General features: G+C 46.6%; 2 protein-coding genes across 2 annotated transcripts; one reads left to right on the forward strand and one right to left on the reverse strand.

The window, feature by feature from the left end:
- Positions 1–6,551: 6,551 nt before the first annotated feature.
- Positions 6,552–10,953, reverse strand: LOC117850952 (probable hexosyltransferase MUCI70). Its single transcript, XM_034732841.2, has 9 exons — positions 10,606–10,953; positions 8,978–9,268; positions 8,684–8,897; positions 8,475–8,584; positions 8,207–8,406; positions 7,865–7,968; positions 7,445–7,632; positions 7,162–7,361; positions 6,552–6,982 (listed from the first exon to the last, which is right to left on the reverse strand). Exons 1-9 carry the CDS (start codon positions 10,895–10,897, stop codon positions 6,743–6,745), a joined length of 1,839 nt encoding a protein of 612 aa, XP_034588732.1. The 5' UTR covers positions 10,898–10,953; the 3' UTR covers positions 6,552–6,742.
- Positions 10,954–15,334: 4,381 nt separating this feature from the next.
- LOC117847358 (uncharacterized) lies at positions 15,335–17,058 on the forward strand. Its single transcript, XM_034728548.2, has 3 exons — positions 15,335–15,623; positions 15,861–16,104; positions 16,346–17,058. The coding sequence occupies exons 1-3, from the start codon at positions 15,420–15,422 to the stop codon at positions 16,759–16,761; spliced, it is 864 nt and encodes a 287-aa protein (XP_034584439.1). The 5' UTR covers positions 15,335–15,419; the 3' UTR covers positions 16,762–17,058.
- Positions 17,059–18,470: the final 1,412 nt, after the last annotated feature.

Below are 18,470 nucleotides of genomic sequence, written 5' to 3' on the forward strand. Positions count from 1 at the left end.
GTTTGTTTAAGGGAGTTTTGGGAGTTGTGTTGAAAGATTCGGAGAAGGATCGCTCCAAAGCTGGTCGGGCTTGCTGCCCGAAGGGAGCCTCGACGCCCGCGCGCCCGAGCATGTTCGCTCGCGCGCCACGCGCCGCGTGGCCGCCGGCCACCGGCAGCTCGCCGGCGCCCTATCACCAGCGCGACAGCGACAGGACGAGAGCCACGGCGCCCAACCCGCGCCCGCGACAGGACAGAGCGAGCGCAGGGCTAGCCAATCGCCAGCCGCGCGCAGGTCACCTTCCACCTGCCACGGCTCTGCTCCGCCAACCCTGTTACGCCCGTTCGTCGAGAAAGCTAAGACGCCCCCGACGTCCCGCGCCTGCGCCCGCTCGCCCAACCCCCACGGTAGCCCTTCCGCCTCACCCGCCCGACAGACCGGAAGCCCCAGACGCGCGCCGCCCAAGGCCAATCGCCGCCGAAGACCACCCGAAGCTCCGCCTCCTCTGCCCAATGGCGTCGTCGGCCAATGGCCGCCTCGCCCGAGCACTCGCCGCTCCCGGCCTTATCCTTTCCCCACCGGAGCCCCGCCTCGACCCTCCGCGCCACCCCGACCCTATAAAAGGGAACCCCCTCACCGGCAATGCCACCCCTTGCCATCGCCCGCACCTGCGCCCCGCTTTCTCCTCTGAGCCACCGCTTTCTCCCCGTGCCGCCGCTGAGCTTCCGTGGAGCTCACCCCTTTGCGCCACCCCACACTCCGGCGATTTTGCCGCCACCCTTGTGAGAAAGTTCCCCTCTCCGCTCCAGCCGCTTCTTCCAACACACCAGTCGCCCGCTCCTCCGCGCGGTACTCGAGCTTGCTGGTGTCCGCAAGAAGCACCACCGCCGCCGGACCACCGTCGAAGTCTCGCCGCTGCCCAAGCGTTAGCGCGTACGACTTCCCACCCCAGCCTACTCCTGTTCGGCCCCAAGGCTTCACCGGTAGACCTGGAGGTAAGCTACTTAACCTCCCTGTCCTTTTCGTTTCGCCCGACCCCTTTTTCTTTCCGTCTCGCCCGACCCCTGTCCTTTTCGTTTTGCCCGACCCCTGTCCTTTTTCGTTTCGCCCGACCCTTTGTTTCGGTTTGCCCGACCCCTTTTCTTTTCGTCTCGCCCGACCTTTTCCCGTTCGCCTCGCCCGACCCTGCCAAGTTTCGCCGACCCTTTCTCCGCCTCGCCCGAGGGCTCGGCTGTAACTTTTTCTTTGACCCGAAGGTATTGGTGAAATATTTTCGGGGGTTCCTCTGTGTTGAGTCTGAGGACCTTGGTACGGTTTTCCTTAAACCTGAGGGTCAGACCCTAAGTTTTCCCCAATCCGACCCTCTCATCCTGCTCTCCACCAACAGAAGTTGAACTCCCCCACCTTTCCTATAGCTTTGCTACAAGTGTCCGTGTTAAAACATGAGTGTGTTGAAATAACCATCTAAAATGTTTAACCCCTGCATTGCATTTCCGTGTAGAGTTGAATCTCGCCGACGGAACGTACGAGCTTCATCCAGCACCGGAAGAAGACCCCGCCGAGGAACTGCATCCCTGCGAAGGAGAGCCCGAACCGGAGCAAGACCCCGAGGACCCGCAAGCTTTTTCTGAAGGCAAGCCCCGGAGCATAAATTCCTCTCTTGAGTTCATGCAATATTATTGATTACTTGATTGCGCATTTACGTTTCGACGAGTTGTAACGGAACCTTAGATGCATAACTTAGTGCCTTGTTTTTGAATACTAGTTGCTAAGGCCGAGTAGTTGCATTGCTTAATAGGTTTTGGTAAAAGTCGAGTGATCTCCTGTCACTCGCGAGTTATAGGAGTTGAATGTTTCAGATTTGTCGCAACTATAAGGACGACGGACGGGGTCACGCTTGTGTTCGATACTTGGTGGATTGCCCCGTCTGTCTAAATGAAAATGAACTAAGGTCGAAACGTGTCGGCGTTCGTGATCAAGTGTTTGAAAGTACTAATCTCATACCTAGTATGGGATGGGGAAGCCTAGTACCTGATTGAACTGGGGCGTGGCATACCCTCCGGCTGTCCTTGGAACGTCGTTCCCATGGTGCATCATGTGGGTGCAAGTGCGGTCACAGTGCAGCAATAGGCCGGGACTGTGGAGCATTGCATGCCAAAGGAAGTTGGCCCTGACACGTGCCTAAGGGATCGATGGGGACGGCTGACAAATGAAGCAACCCTTCGTGGTGCGCGGATGTCGTGAGATTAGGTTTGCCATGCATGGTTAATAAATTCGAATTGATTCGTCTGCCTCTCACAGATTGGGACTACTTGATCACTATTCTGCACTGAGTAAAGATGGAACATGATGACGATTTTAATCTTGATGCTTGTTCAGTAATTGCTTGGAAACCATGTTTGTTTAGTATAAGTTGCTAATCTAGAATGGATAAAGAACATAGAACATGAGCTAAAATGTTGAAAGTAAGGACTGACTTTAGACGCTTTTGGCAAAGAAAACCCCAGAGCCAGAAAGCCTTGCATGTCTAGGTCTCGGTCGTGTCTTTCCGACGGGTCAGTCTTGCTGAGTACTAGTTGCTCAGCCTTGTTGTGGCTAATCTTTTTCAGGTAATGTCAATAGTTTGGTTGCGGGTACCACTTGGCCGACCCAGCTTCCCCCAGGCTGGACCGTCGAGTGGGATCCTTCCTCGGATGGCGAAGGAAGAAGTTTTTGATGTCATGATCGGCTCCGTCATGATGTCATGTATCGACGTTTAGCTTCCGCTAGTTTTATTTGACTTCGAACCTTGCAAATTTCGGTCTAAATTTCGAAAACTCTGATGTAATAAAATGTGGAACTTGTTGTCGTGATGGAATGTTGTAATCTCTGTGCTACTCACCTTCGCGTGAGCGATGCTTCTCGATCCTGTTTATGTGGTTTATCGGGTGAAATTCGACGGTCGACCAAGTTGACTTGCTTAAAGTGCATGATCGCGTGTCCAGCGACTTAAGTGCATTTTAGTCAGGCTAATTTGGGCGGTTCCGCCACATCCAGACTCCAGACAACCCGATGAACGGCTACAGTAGTGGAGATGCTGCTCATGGCCGAGGTGCCCATGGTGGTAGCTGGTTCCATGATGGCACCCTATAGCGTGGGAGTGACATGGAGGCACAGAACACAACCCAGCATGTGTGAAGGCGACATGTGTGAGGAGGGTGGCATGATGTGAATTAGAAACCACGATGAGCCGGCTTGAGGAGACGCAAGGTGGCCACCGTGATGGTACCGAATCCGACGAAAAGGAGCCGAATCCGACATATAATGTACACCCAAAATTTTTACCAAAGCGGTCATATCATAGGAATAAAATAATATATTTGACTATTTACTTTATTCTTTGTAGTAGGACACAATATTGTGAAACATTTATATAAATCAAGTCTACTCCATCCATCCTAAAAAAAATGCAATTTTAGAATTACAAATTAGTATTGAGGAAAAAATGATGCATATGCACTTATCTCTACTCATCCCCAAACGTTGGACTGTTTATTAATTGAGGTAATTATGGTTTTCAAAGAAAACAAACTCCTATTATCATATTCCTATAGTGGTCCAATCTACATTGCCAGTTTATATAGGTCACATGTTAAATTGTATTTTTGTGGGATAAAATTTGAATGCTAGAATTGTGCTCTTCTTGGAACGGATGGAGTATGTGTGAGTTGTTTTCTCTGCAATGCTTGTACGAGATGGCCTTTATAGGTTTGCATCATATAGCCTGACCTATATGAATGTCTTATAGTATTTATAGAAAATATCATTAATGAACACTCTCCTCGGCTCCTCGCCCATTTGCCCTGTATCTCAACAAACTTTTCACAAGTTGAACACTTTTTTCGTCAAGCAAGTGGCGCGACCACGTAGTTATTGGTAGACACACACATCAAAAGAAGCTTGACGAGCTTGTATTTAAGATGTGATAGATGTGCCATATCAGCAATATCTAGTGCCTGAAGTGACCTAAGCGATAATTCACATGTTTTTTGAAATTATGCTTATAATGACGGCTAGAATAAGAAAAATAGTAGTTATTGTAAATTATTTTGAAAATAGTTTAGAATAATAACACCAACGAAACTATTCATTGAGTTCTATTTAAGATTACACTATACTAACACTAATAATATGCGGAATTATCTCCTCTAAAGCTATATTTAATTATCTTTGCTCATTATGAGCAAACAATATTGTAACTTTAAATACAACGTATAACATATATAATAATTTTACAAAATATCTCGTCACATCATAATTACAAATTGCAAAATAGTTTTCTCTCTTTTCCATTGTAATCATATTTTCCAATATCCAAAATTGTTTCCCTCAGTTTTCTTTTTTTTTCAATGTTTAATATTACAACTAAATTCTCATTCTCAACTCTAATATCTTTATCTTGCAAAAGGATTCTATAATATAATTAAAGATCAAATAAATATATTTTTTACCATACTCTAATATTGTAAGATAATATTTAAGATCAATTTAGTTTAGTTTTTACAAGAATGATACATATGTACACACGGGAGAATGCACACATCGAATGCAATGTACTTACTATCTCTCTCGCAAATATAAATAATCCACTAAAGTGCTTGCATGTGTGTAGACCATATGCAACTTGATTTGAAATGTGTGGATTCATTCATCACTATACATTTACTCTACACTAAGAGGTAATACCTAGTATAAAAATTGTCTAAAGATTAATACTTATCATGATGGTTCTAGGCAAAAGATATTTGTGTAGAACATAGACTGGAACTGTTATACAACAATTATGCAATTACTAGTGTAGGCTATAAGTGGGAGACTTCATCATATAAGGGCAAATATATTTTGACAAAGTAACCAAATCTATTACATTGCTAGAATCCTTATTATGTATTTGAACCAATATAACATCTCCGCTTCTCTCATGATAGAACTTTTTTTCCTTTTAATCAAGACATCTTTCTTCACAAGGAAAACAACACGAAAACGAGTTCCTCACAACTTATATTCCACCATTTTTTTAGAAATCAATGGTAGATATGTACAGTTTAATGCTGATTTTTTAAAAGAATTCTTGATGGCTGGTTCATTGCCGGATTCTTGGCCACTCAAGAATTTTTTTTTTTGACTGAATGACAAGTAGGTAGCATGTAAGTTTTTTCCTTTTAATTAAAACTTTTTCAATGTCAATTATTAGAATATTATATATTTGTCAACAAAATATAAATTCTAGAATGTTCGTACACCCATATGTAAATTTTGTGTCCAACACTGTCTCGAGGATCCAATGCAGGTGGGTGTGGGAGCCACCCAATAACGGAAATCCAGACAATCCAAGGAGTTTCATTACCAATTGGCACATTAGAGTGATCGAGTTGTAATCGGAACCTAGAACAAATAAAAGTCCAGTTAGCCCGGGATGGTAGGCATCTCCTTGCACCACGCACTCACATACCCATACACCGTGCTAATGGCATGTCCAGCTCCTTCCTTTGCCACCGCACAGTCGTTCTTGCCGAGCCCTGGTCAGCACAGATATAATCTTTCTCTGTGCACCCGGCCATTCCAACTGGCCTCTCCCTCCCGCGTGGTGCCGGTGCGGTGGACAGCACACAAGAACCGGTGCAAGATAAACTTCGACGCTTTGGTCTACAACAACGGATCGACGTGGTCCACCATCACCGGCACTATCTGCGACAGCTCTGGTCGTGTTGTCCTAGCATTCGCAGAGGAGGCGGAGCACTTGGTGGGGATCGTTGTGGCGTGAGCCATGCATGATCCGCTGGATGCGTCTTGCACTCACGCTGCACCTACAGCAGATGATAGTCGAGGGCGATGACCTCGTGCTAGTGCAGCAACAGCATAGCAAGGAGACGTAGACGCGGATCCCAGTGGTGATGCAGGACGAGATGCACGTCTGCTGCAGTGCTCCGCTGGGTGTGACGTCCAATACGTGTATCGAGAAGGAAACGATGGTGCACATCCTCTGCCGGCAGGCGTACCACGGTCCTAGGGTGTGAATGGGCGGGCTCCACGCACTGCCAGTCGCCGTGTGAGAGAAGAGCGAAGACAACCGACGTGGCATGGTGCCCCAGCGCGTGGTGGCACGACGGCCGGCATAACGACACGTGGCGAAGGGAGTGACCGGTGCAACCGCGGCTTGATCAAGGTTGCTTTGCATAGTTCTATTCAGTGCAAAGTTAGAATTGTTCTGGTTGTGATTAATTGTATCTCTATGATTATCTCTGATGATGCATTTGTAAAACTGATTGCTATTTTTAAAATAATTATTGATCACGTGAGACAGCGAGCGGCAAAATAACATTAAAGTAACCATATGCTGGACCATACGGTAGTGCAACAGCCCAAGTGCTACTCATCGCTTTCCCACATGTCACCTCACCTAATTACCTACGATTTTTTAATTCAACTTCATCTTTGATAGTTCACACCAATGATTATGACAAAATTGACTGTATTTGAAACCATACCAAATACTAACTCTACAGTGAATTGAATTGAATTGGATCAGCTGCTAGTTGAATCCATATCTAATATAAAAAGAAATGTTTATTTACAATAAAAAAATTTAGCCCTCTATTAACACTTCCTGACAAAATTTTTGAGCCGTTGGTAAGGCAGCATGAATACAAGTTAAATAGTAAAACCATGTCGGAATAATGTTCGTTAGATCTGCAATTGTATAGGAGCAAAACTGCCAGGAGATTTACAGTTGAATTGCCTCCTTCCCACCAATTACTTTAGTTTGATGAGCTCGTTTTGAGCTTGATTTCTTATCACGTGTTCGCTTCCCTGGTAACTTCTTGGCTGATGAAGCCTTCCCGGGTTCCTTTGCTGCATTGTCTGGAAGCATCTTTCTCGGTTGTACCTGCACCATGGGAGGCCGCAGGGGAGGCCGACTTCTTAAGGTAGCCTGCCTCTGTTCCAACAGTTCTCGGTGGTATGACTGTAAAGTAAGAATGGTGTAAGAGGCGGGAAATGCATTCGATGTTGGACAAAATGGAACGTTAGATTTCCCTTTTTCATTTCTCCCTGAAGAAATATCCTAGTTCTATGCATATCACAGCAAAAAAAGCGTACAGAAAATCAGTGACAATAAACCAGACAAAAAACAATTGACAATACCTGAACAACAAAATCACGCCTTTCACAGTCCAGGAACATGTCTGCAGTCCAATTAACTCGCGACCTTATTTTATCCCTAACTGTGCTGAAGCTTAGCTGATCTCTGGAGGTGAAGCGGTCAACTTCATTGAACCAAAGGCATGTAAACAGGTTTGTTATGGGGATGTGTTCCCTAATTATCACACAGCCCTCAGGGACATCTGTTAATCAGAGTATACTAATATCAGGCAGACAATGTTGAAAATATTAATAAGTCAGGGATCAGGGGGGGAGAAATAATTACCACTTGTTATAGGAAGCTTAGCTGATGAATAATGAGTTAAACCCTCACTTTTATAGAACTCTATCTGGTAATCAATTGAAGCATTATCATATTTTCCACCAGCCTTGTTGGCCTCAGCTTCCTCAAAGACATCAAAGCGTCTGTAATGCCTGGAAACAGCAAAGCTAACATTCTTCCTCCACAAGAATCTGTAACATAAGAGCGTAGTTATAATTCCAATAATGAGGGGTCTTAAGATTATATAGGACTGACAAATCCAACAAACCAGAACAAAACAAATTGTGATGCGAATCAAATATTGATACAACAAATCAAGTATTAGTGGCACTGGCAACTAGAGAACTTACTTTCTAACAGCATATAATGTTCCCTCAGCTATGTGAAGAGCAAATAGTGCAGTAAAAACAAGTGGAGATTTACCTTTCTAATACCTGATAAGGATCCCTCACTAGCTTAAGTTTCCCATCAATCCAAATTGAATATCGCACATTAGGAAAAAGCCGATGAAGTAGTAATTTTGGAACCTGTATGAGGAAAAGATCACAGTGACCATAAATGATAAAGGCAAACCCAACAAAACTGTTTATGCTGATTCGCATTGGTAAATTTCAAGTCAGGCCAACATTGAGAATGAGATAACGATGATAATATGGAATCCTGTATTCCATTTTCACTTCACGGAGGGAAACACAAACAAAATGGTATGTTGTGTACAACACGGGGTTGACTGAGAAAAATCAAAATCGCCAACTGTACAGGTACCTTTCCATTGCGCCTTGCATCTGAATATGGTAGGTTGCGAACAACAACTACACGCCACAGCCCAATTCTTTTAGTATGATCAATGGTAGTGGACTTCTTTAGTGCAGCTTCTGTTTCTTCATCCAGAAACATAAAGAAGCAAACAGTATCCTTTGAAAAATCACTGATGTTTTCTGGTTGTTGCAGTATATCATAGTTTCCTAAAAAAAATACATGTAAGCAAGTGTACAAGAAATTGGTAAGAAATGAAATACAAAGTAGTAGTTACCAAAAATAGCAGAGGCAACAACAGTCCTCTGGCACTGCTGCATCTCAGAACGATCAGCTTCATCTATGTCGAACCCAGTATTAAGACCAGGTATCTTCCCTCTTACAAATCTGACGACAAACAGTAGGTTAGCTACAAAAGAAAACGACATTGATCAACGTAAACAGTCATCACATGACCTTTAAAGCATATGAGATGTATGGACATACCCACAATGCACTGTCGTCAAATCTTTTATGTCGTAAGATTTATCTCGTTCCTCCAGGGATGGATAACCTCCAAACAAAGAACCACCATTTGACTCTTTGGAAACCAAATTCGCTTCAGATATATAATTTAAGCTTTGAAGGACAGGTGATGCTGATAGCTGAGCAGGTCTCAGTGCCAGCGCTTGCTCAACAGGCAAATAACAAACTGGACAGGCTATACAAGTTTAAAATACATTAATTCAGATTCAGAACTAATGTGGCGATGAATTGGAAAAGTAAAGAATATAAACTTACGCCGTGGTCCAGTGCGTTTTCTATCAATAGGTGGAGGAGACAATGAGAAATTTTCACAAGGATGGTGATTCAGAACAACAGCTGGTGGAAACCTCCGCATGGGACTCTGAACTTGTTTACGACTGCTATCAGATTGTTTTTCCATCTGTGATGCTGTATTCAAACCGTTCACAGTCAGTGAATCTCTTTGGGCTACTGGTCTGCCTGATGATGTCCAAACAGGGTTCACAAAGCTCCGGACATGATCAGAAAATACAAGCATGGTCTCAACACCAGGTGATGCATCTTCATCTAAACAAGGCAGAAAGAAAATTTGTAGTTCAGTATTCCAAAACACGTACGATGGTGGGGAAAAAAACCAAAAAGACACGAGAAAGCAAATACTTACAAGTAAAGGTTACATATTACTTCAGTATGACATTTTTTACAACAGATTTGTTCAGTCTGGTTATTATTCAAAATAATAATGTTTAGCACACATATTGCGCATGAAACATGAGATCACACTACACTATTATAGTTACACAACAGATATACAGTAGAATCACCAACATGGACATATGCATTGAAAACTGTGCTTTTAACTGTGGCTGCAAGCTCAGTAATACGTTGTTTGACATATTGCTAGGAAAATATTAAATTACACCAAATGGCAGTGAAACTCTTTCCTTATTTCACAAAAAAATTGCAATGGTGAATTGGTAGTGGAATAGGCTAACCAAAACTGGAGTCAAAAGGCAAGAAGAAAGTGTGCATATACGAGTTACCACAGTGCACGTTTTGAAATTCATCCTCTAAAATTTGTCATCATATAAAATATTTTGGGTGCTAGAACCTTGATAACAAATGTGCAAACCTTAGCTCCCCACTGCTCCAGGAAAGGGGATAAGAGTTTAAGTCCTAAATAGGATTCCAGAGAACCAAAACAACTTTTTGGTATAGCAAGTTCTACCGATGAAAAAACATGCAGATTAACTGCTTGACAAAATGGACCAAAGTATTCTAAATGGGTCAGCAGAAGTCAAATGAGATCATATTGAAAAAGGAAAGGACCAGGCAAAAACACAAGCATGAAGTTGACCAAATGATTTAAAACAAACAATTCTAGTGATATGAATTTGACAGCATCATCACCAAGTATAAACTTTTGGAAATGCCTAAGCCACAATATCTAGATCAAACACGATATCTCTTCAGTTCCAGAAAATTGCCTGAACCGTAGTCATAACCAAAGAACTCAAAACTTCAGTTCGCACTCCCAATATTATTGTTTAATCTCCAAGCTCAAGTATTACATAAAGATTGACACTGATCGGAGTGACCTGAATCGCTAGAGTATAATATACTAATCCCCTTTGCATCATATCAGTCAGCTAAAGTCAAAGTTGATAAGGAATGTCTTTCGAGGGAGAAAAAAAAGTCGATAAGGAATAAAGAATGTGACACTCACTAACATCCTAAAGCCCATGTCTAAATAAACTTGCAAGTTGCATTGCATCATTCCTCAGAACTCACTAGACAATCGCATGACCGAAAGAAAATAGACAATAGACGTTCACAATATCTGATCTAGCGACTTAAACCGCCTCACGGATTAGAACTGGAGAACGAGGCGAGGCAACCACCACCTTTACTGACAAGTGATGAGAAGAGGAAGCAGAAGGCCACCGCGACGGCGACGAGAAGGAGGAGGAGCATCCGCTGGCGGCGGCCGGCGAGCTTGCAGATCCGTGCGAACACGCGCGGGCCCCCGCCGCCGCCGGCCCCGCCGAGCGACATCTTGGCGGGCTTCCGCGCGGCGAGCGGCGGGGATGCCGACGGCGCGGGCGAGGGCGAGGAATGGCAGCCGCCTAGCTGCTGCTGCAGCAGCGATCCATAGCTCCCCGACGACCTGAGCCCCAGCGACGCCCCGCCGCTCATGCCGGGCGGATCCAGCTGACGGTGCTGGGATGCACGGGCGCACCCCGAATTTTTTCAACTTCCACATATACCCCTCGTCGCAACTCATCATGACTGAATCCGGCTGAGAGTCGTGATCATCGGGCCGGGCTTGGGCGCTTGGGCAGTGAGGTCAAAATGGTGGTCCGACAAATTTGGTTTCTGGGCAAATACTCACAACATATGTTTTTTTCCGGAAAAAAAACTTATTTTACAGCACTCTCCGAACCTCTGTTCTTTTGTTTTTTAAAAAAAAATCAGGAACTTGTACTCCCGGCTCCTCACTCGGATGCATGAATTTCATAAGAATTTTGCAGATAAGAACACAATTCCGAAAGGAATAAAAATCACTAAATCAGTAACGTGAAAGTTGGGAAGAGAGATATCCTTTCTTTCTCTTCCCAAGTCGTGTTTCGTTGGAATAGGTAGATTTGCACACATGGGCCGTGGCGTGAAAATTGGAACACACGCATTGTCACGCAATCATCAGCTGGTAAAGGTAACCTTTCTATCACGAAGAAAGCTGAACTTTCCAAATCGTGCCAACGATGCAACAACCTACAAATTTGAGGAGCACAAAAGTTACATGCTACTCCTACGTGATAGTTCCATGTAAGCATATTCGGACATCTTACACTGACGGAGCGAGTGAGCTGCTTGGTTTGCTCTCACGTGAGCCAAAAGTTTTCTTATCGAAAGTTCTGCAAAACTTTGCGTTCCGTTTGATTAACTCTCTTGTTCACTTTCGGAGCCAACTGTTGCAAAACTTACTAGACAGCCTTACCCCCAGTTCAGTGACAAAGCAAACTGTTTGCTTGGTCTCTATTCTATGCTATACACGTACACGTACACCGTAGTCGGCTAGTCGCACAGAACGTGCCGCACTTTTGTTGATTCAATTCAAATCTCATTGAGCCGCTTAGATTTGCTTCCGCGGTTGTGGGCTGTTGGCCTGTGGCACCGGGCGGCCTGTGTCGTTTGTTTCATCCAAAATATGATCTTAGTGGGCTCCAATGGGTGTGCCGTTTCACGGCCCGCTACGCATCTCGCTCTCTCAAAAAAAAAAAGTGGGGGAAGGAAATAGAGAAGGATCGACGGACGGCCGGACGGGGGACGACGGCAGCGTATGTTCGGTGTGAACGATGCCATCCCACCATACAGACGCGTACCGATCAAACAGTGTCCCGAGGCAATAGAACAGATCAGCGATCTGGATCCCGGTGTCATGCATTCGTATGCGACCGCTTCCACCGTCGGACTCCCCTCTTATCTACGCGAAAAGCGTGCAAGGAACGGAGATCCAGCCAGTAGCCATGCCAGCCAGCCATCCTGATCCACCAGCTACAGGTGAAGCCAGCCAGCTCGATCCGTCGATCGGTGACCGTGCACCACGTATACGCCCCGTACCGCGTGCGCTGGTATACCATACGGACGTCTGCGTGCTGCGCGTACCCGCGTGATCTCACCCGAAGGCGACGGCGCGCCCGGCCCGACCCCGAGACGCCGAGCTCACGACCACCCGCTGCCACGCCCGGCGTCGATCGGTGCGGCTGCGGGGGTGGGCAGCAGTCAGCAGGAACGCGGTGGAAGCGTCTGGGTTCGTCCGCGCTGCCGTGGCGCCGCGTCGCGCGACGCGACGGTTATCTTCTGGAGCGCTCGACGCCAAGGCGGCAGCATCGCGTGGCCCGGCCGGCTTGGTGGGCGACCACGGCACGGCCGGTAGGATAGGAGAGGCTAATTGAGCACGGACAGCGTGGCGCGGGGGCGCGCCGGAGGAATGCATGATTGAGGCAGGCCCGTGGGACGCGGGGGATTGACGTGGGCGACGGATTCGCTCCGCCGGGGGATTCTGTCGCACGTGCTATGGTGGTTGCGGCGAGCTGGTGATCCAAAGACGACGATTTGTGATGACTTAGTTTATGTTGTCAGCGCAGAGCAGTTCAAAGCTTCATACGTTCTGCGAACTCCGTTACCACCGACAGTGTGGGCACCGATGACTTTATTTTGGTTACCAAGAAGCACATCAATTCTTCACTATTTTCTCCTTCAAATATCCGAAGGGAAAAAAGAAAAAAAACTCTACCATAAGACAGCCCTCCGGATTTTCTTTAAGAAGACCTTCTCAGTCAGGCCAAAGAAATTCCCGAACCTCTACCCTACCCTTATACACAAGGAGTCGTAATCCTTGTAAAATTACGACTAGGTTAGTGACCATTGCAACTACCTCAGGTAGGAGGGTCCAAACCAACCACAACTACAACATGGCCCGGGCCTTGACACATGCTTTGGTTATGGTGACAGACGAGGAAATTTTTTTTAACCCTAGCATGAAATTCGCTCCCGGGAGGAGTCGAATCCAGGACCTAGGAGTGCTACTCAAGCCATCTAACCAATTCAGTTAGAGACCCTTTTGCATCCAAAGGGAAAAAAGAAGCCCAGCAATTGGGGTGCGTTTGGCAGAGCTCCTAGAGCTGATTCTCTGTTGATTCCAGCACGAGCTCTGCAAAACAGTTTCTCAGAGAGAAGTGATTCCCTGCTGATTCTGTGAAGTGATTCTTTGAAATAAACTAAGAGGCTGGGAGCTGAAAAAGGTAGCTTCTCTTATTTCTACGAAGTGATTCTCCATTCTGATTTTAAGAGTTTATGCTAGAGAATCAAAGAGAATCACTTTCATCCACATAATCACTTCTCTCGGAGAATCAAAATCAGATGGAGCTCTACCAAACAGGCCGTATTCATCAAGAAGTTAGGTAATTAAGGGGGTGTTTGGGAGACAGGGCTAAACTTTAGCCCCTGTCACATCGGATGTTTGGACACTAATTAGGAGTATTAAACATAAGCTAATTACAAAACTAATTGCACAACCCCTAGGCTAAATCGCGAGACGAATCTATTAAGCCTAATTAATCCATGATTTGACAATGTGGTGCTACAGTAACCATTCACTAATGATGGATTAATTAGGCTTAATAGATTCGTCTCGCGATTTAGCCTAGGGGTTCTGCTATTAGTTTTGTAATTAGCTCATGTTTAATCCTCCTAATTAGCATCCGAACATCCGATGTAACAGGGCTAAAGTTTAGCCCCTGGTATCCAAACGCCCCCTAATTTTAGCTCCATCAAGAGCATATAAGATAGGCTTACGCCATTATGAACAATTTTTATTACTGAGTGGTACAGGAGTATAAAGGATTTCAAGATGTGTATGCACAAATATGAACAAAGCTAGAAAAGAAAAGAAAAAGGAGAGATAAAGTGCACAAAATTGTTAAGGGAAGGGGGGGTCATGCCCCCTCGGTACTTAGGGGTCATGCACAAAAGGGATTATGTAAAGGATAACAGAGAAAGAAAAAGATATTGTTGGCTAGGATGCATGGTATGTATTTAGCATTACCATTGAATTACCCATGAACCTATCGCTATCGCTTTCCAGTGAACCAGCATCACACCAGCATCACACGTCTTCTTCAAATCAGATAAATCTAGTTATCTCTGTTGTCGCTCCATCCGCACTCTCTTATGAAAAGGAAAGCCCAATAGAAAGAAGTAGTCCGCGTGTGAAGATAGAATCTCACTAACCGAGATTTCAAACTAGGGAGTAAGCCATTTTTAATTTGCCAATGCTCATCAGACACAAAAACGAGCTTCATGCAACCAACAACCATAGAAACATCGTGTATCAGCATCAAGCTAGTTGCACTCTCGTATTTTGATACCGCCGCGCCCTCTAGGGGATGAGACTCATCAAGGGAGAATCAAGTGATTTGTAAGGATCTAGAAGCTTTCCATCCCAAGTTTTTATGAGAGAAGAGCCATGGCACCTGATTAGCGATGGGAAGGAAGACAAACTTCAAGGCTTCCAACCTTAACTTTCAAAGTTGTGATTGGCATCATGTCGTAAGGTTACATGTTGCAAGAAATGCATAAGAACATTCCAATATGTGGTCAAAAGGCATTACCTGACTGTGTGAAGGGATTTTTCTCATTAGTACAAAAGAAACATAATGCTTGCAAAGAAAAAAGAGGTCGTAATATTTTTTAGGCCCAGCCATTTCTCTCTCTCTTTTTTCTAGTTAGGCCGGTTAAGATTCTTTTTGCTGATACAGCTAAAGCACAAAGCATTTGGAAGAACATCTCTCTACGACCTAATGACTCCATGAGTCCGTGTTAATCATATACATACACACCCATCCACCAAACCAGTGTCCGCAGGCGATCAGCGCGAACGCGCGATCACCCAACGTGGATCCGTGCTGTTCGACGACCCATTCCAACCAACCTGGGCTGTCCCCATCTCTGAAATCGCCCCTATCCGTTCCACGCGGGCTCCACAACCACCGTACCAACCAGTGCCGGCTCGCCACGTCCCCCACGTCCCCGGATATATAAACCGGCGGGAAGCAACCCGGCTGCAGCCACAGAAGCGGCGAGGTTAACTGTGAGGCGATTAAGGAGCCCAGCGCAGCACAACGCACAGAGCCTCTCGCGGAGAGCTTCAGCGGAAATGGTTGTCGCAGAGGCCGCCGCCGCGGGCAACGAGATGAGCCTGTCCAACATGGTGCTGGGCTTCTACGAGGAGGCCGAGAGGGAGAGGTGGACGGAGGAGGCCGCCGCCGCCGCCGCCGGCGATGGCAGCGACGATGAAGGTTCCAGCGGCGGCGGCGCTGAGAGCAGGGCGTTCTGGCAGGAGCAGCGCTCGCTGTTGCATGTAAGTCACTTCCCTTCTCGTTGATCCAAAAACAAATCAGTGTCGTCTTTTTGTGTGTATGGCTGCTGCTGTTGAATGAACCTGAATCACAATCATTTGAAATAAAATCATTCTTCTAGAGAATAAGATCGTGTCTCCTTGTCAAGCCAATTGATTTGTGCGTTCTTTGCTGCATCTCGATCGTGCGCGCCATAGTGTCTAGTCGTGACAAACGCGTGCGTTGATGCGGACATGTAGGAGGCTCTGGCCAAGAGAAGCTCCGCGGAGAGCCGGATCCAAGCGGACACGGAGGAGGCCGTCAGGCAGATGCGCGCCACGCCCGGCGGCGTCTGCTCCTGCGCGAGCCGCGCCGCCGCGGCCGCGGGAGCAGGAGGCTGCCGGGCCTGCGCGCTGCGGTTCGTGGCCGAGCGGCTGCGCGACGCCGGGTACAACAGCGCCATCTGCAGGTCCAAGTGGCCGCGCACCCCGGAGATCCCATCAGGTAACGATCCCTCCGCATTTTCGCACGTTTGCAGAACACAAGTGGGATTGGTCCATCTGTCCCTTTTTGTCTGGTCATAACAAGAAATTGTTGTCTGCAACGTCGAACGGCATCATGACCTTGCAAAACTCACATGATGCACATGGTCACATCAGTGATCGGTCACCACCAACCACGGCTCATTCACCAACGTCCATATTTTTTTTCCGAACCTCTGACGACGATCTGTCTGGCTGCGCAGGGGAGCACAGCTACGTGGACGTGGTGGTGCCGACGAGAAGCGGCAAGCCGGTGCGGGTGGTGATCGAGCCGGGCTTCCGCGGCGAGTTCGAGATGGCGCGGGGCGGCGCCGAGTACAGGGCGCTGGTGGCGGCGCTGCCGGAGGTGTTCGTGGGCCGGTCGGAGAAGCTGCGTGCCGTGGTCCGGGTCATGTGCGACGCGGCCAGGCGGTGCGCGCGCGAGAGCGGCATGCACATGGCCCCCTGGAGGAAGCACCGGTACATGGAGGCCAAGTGGCTCGGCACGCCAGAGCGGGTCGCGCCGGGGGGCGGCGGAGGAGTGCCGGTGGCCGTCGGCTCGCCCGAGAAGCCGCCCAGGTTCAGGGCGTCCATGCTCACGCTCGACCTCGGTGGCCGGACCGCGGTGGAGGTCGTGTGATATGAACTGATGATCACTGTCCCTGAAGCTGACGACGACGATGGATCCATGATGGGAAAACGAGACTGCTGTATCTACTGTGTGCGTGTGTTGGTTTTGCCGTTATCTGAAACAAATGATGGCGTGATGTAGACGTACTGTAGAATCATGCTAGGAGTAGTAAACAGGAGGAGTAGCGACGTAGCGTAGCGGTTATGGGACAACCAACTGAAAACTCCATGTTGTACGGTCTCAGGCTCTCGCATGTGCCAGGCTGATCATTGTTCCGGAACGATTGAGCGAGCTACAGTTTTTCCATGATACAATGTGGATTTAGGTTTCTCAGTTCATTTCCGGGGCATGCATAAACCTTATTTCTGGAACGAAACATTTCGAGTCATAGTTCTTGTGAGTTTTCGGTGTACCATCCATCAGGCTGCCTGAGCCTGAACGCCACATGCTACTGTGTATGCTGGCAGTCTAGTATACTAGTACTGAAGAACGGAAGAAGCAGAAGAGAAGTGGTCAGAATTGAGAAATAGGGCAGTCAATATGCAATTTAAACTGTGACTTTCAAACCATATTTCTAAACTTTTGGTTCAAAATCAGAATCAAGCGCGTTCATATCTCATCAGCGTAACGGACCGGCGTAACCGCGTAAGCAGTTTTGTTGTCGTTTTTTCAGCTTGAAAAGGAGGCCCGGCTTTCCCCGGTCCAGCCCAACAACAACGTTAATGTCTTCTAGCATTATTCCATGGCAAGGCCTTAGTATGGCCCAATTATGAACCAAACAATAATTTTCACAACAAAATTGCTAACAAGTCGGCTAAATGTTTAGCAGAACCGAATTTCTATTTAGTAGAATTTTTGCTCTGTGCCATCCAATGCATCATGCGCTGGTTTCTTGCTAAGTTGGGTGTTTGTTTAGTTTGTGTTGGTTCAGGACCACACACGAAAGCACTCAATTGTGCAGCCCACAAAGATGCTCCTTGCTACATCGATGCGGAGGCCGGTCAGACCGGTCTCACCGGGGAGCCCCCGGCGAGAGACCAACGAACGCCCGCTCAGGAGAGATTCCGTCGGGGCAGGCGCACCTTAGGTTGCTCTAGGCTCGGCAGGCTAGTTAGGATGCCTTCTCATGTCATGGAGATATGAGAAGAACAGCGCATGGAGGTTGGAAAAAGTAGGGCATGGGGTTGAAAAAAGTAGGGCAAAGAGGAAAAGGTAAAAGTAAAAGATAGATTGGTTTTTATCGATTGGATACCCTCAATCGGCTGTGGCTCTTTATATTCATAGAGTCGGCAGATCTTGCCCCGTCAGGAGTTGAAACCCTTACAAATCTCGTGTCAAAATACAACTCCTAACTCGAACTACACTGACCAAACCGGTTTGACCGCCCTAACAAACCGGTCTAACCGGTTGCCCTAGGTGAAGATCTTTCCGAGGTCATAACTCTCTCATTCGAACTTCAAATCGGACGTTCTACATATGCATTTTGATCTACTCGACAAGAGTTGCATTATGTGTTGAAGTCCAATTTACATTTTAAGAACTCTGACTAAACCGGTCTGACCGGTTCGAAAACCTGTTCGTCCCCAATTATTCCGTCAATATTTTGATTTCTGTATTCTTTGAGGATTTCCATTCAACCTAATTTATCTTTTGTTCCGCAAGCCGGATAGTGTTTTTTTTTTTAGATATAGACAGACACTGAGTACGCACGCTTACTC

Source organism: Setaria viridis, chromosome 3 (genome assembly GCF_005286985.2).
Source record: "Setaria viridis chromosome 3, Setaria_viridis_v4.0, whole genome shotgun sequence".
Classification (NCBI taxonomy): Eukaryota; Viridiplantae; Streptophyta; class Magnoliopsida; order Poales; family Poaceae; genus Setaria; species Setaria viridis.

What these genes read in the sequence shown, in the direction of transcription:
- LOC117850952 (XM_034732841.2), bottom strand. Translation starts at nt 10,897, where the DNA reads ATGAGCGGCGGGGCGTCGCTGGGGCTCAGGTCGTCGGGGAGCTATGGA. An exon ending in CTCATCACTTGTCAGTAAAG is followed by an intron (nt 9,269 to 10,605) that starts GTGGTGGTTGCC and finishes TGCCTTGTTTAG; the next exon opens with ATGAAGATGCATCACCTGGT. An exon ending in TTGACGACAGTGCATTGTGG is followed by an intron (nt 8,585 to 8,683) that starts GTATGTCCATAC and finishes GTTTGTCGTCAG; the next exon opens with ATTTGTAAGAGGGAAGATAC.
- LOC117847358 (XM_034728548.2), top strand. Translation starts at nt 15,420, where the DNA reads ATGGTTGTCGCAGAGGCCGCCGCCGCGGGCAACGAGATGAGCCTGTCC. An exon ending in AGCAGCGCTCGCTGTTGCAT is followed by an intron (nt 15,624 to 15,860) that starts GTAAGTCACTTC and finishes GCGGACATGTAG; the next exon opens with GAGGCTCTGGCCAAGAGAAG. An exon ending in CACCCCGGAGATCCCATCAG is followed by an intron (nt 16,105 to 16,345) that starts GTAACGATCCCT and finishes CTGGCTGCGCAG; the next exon opens with GGGAGCACAGCTACGTGGAC.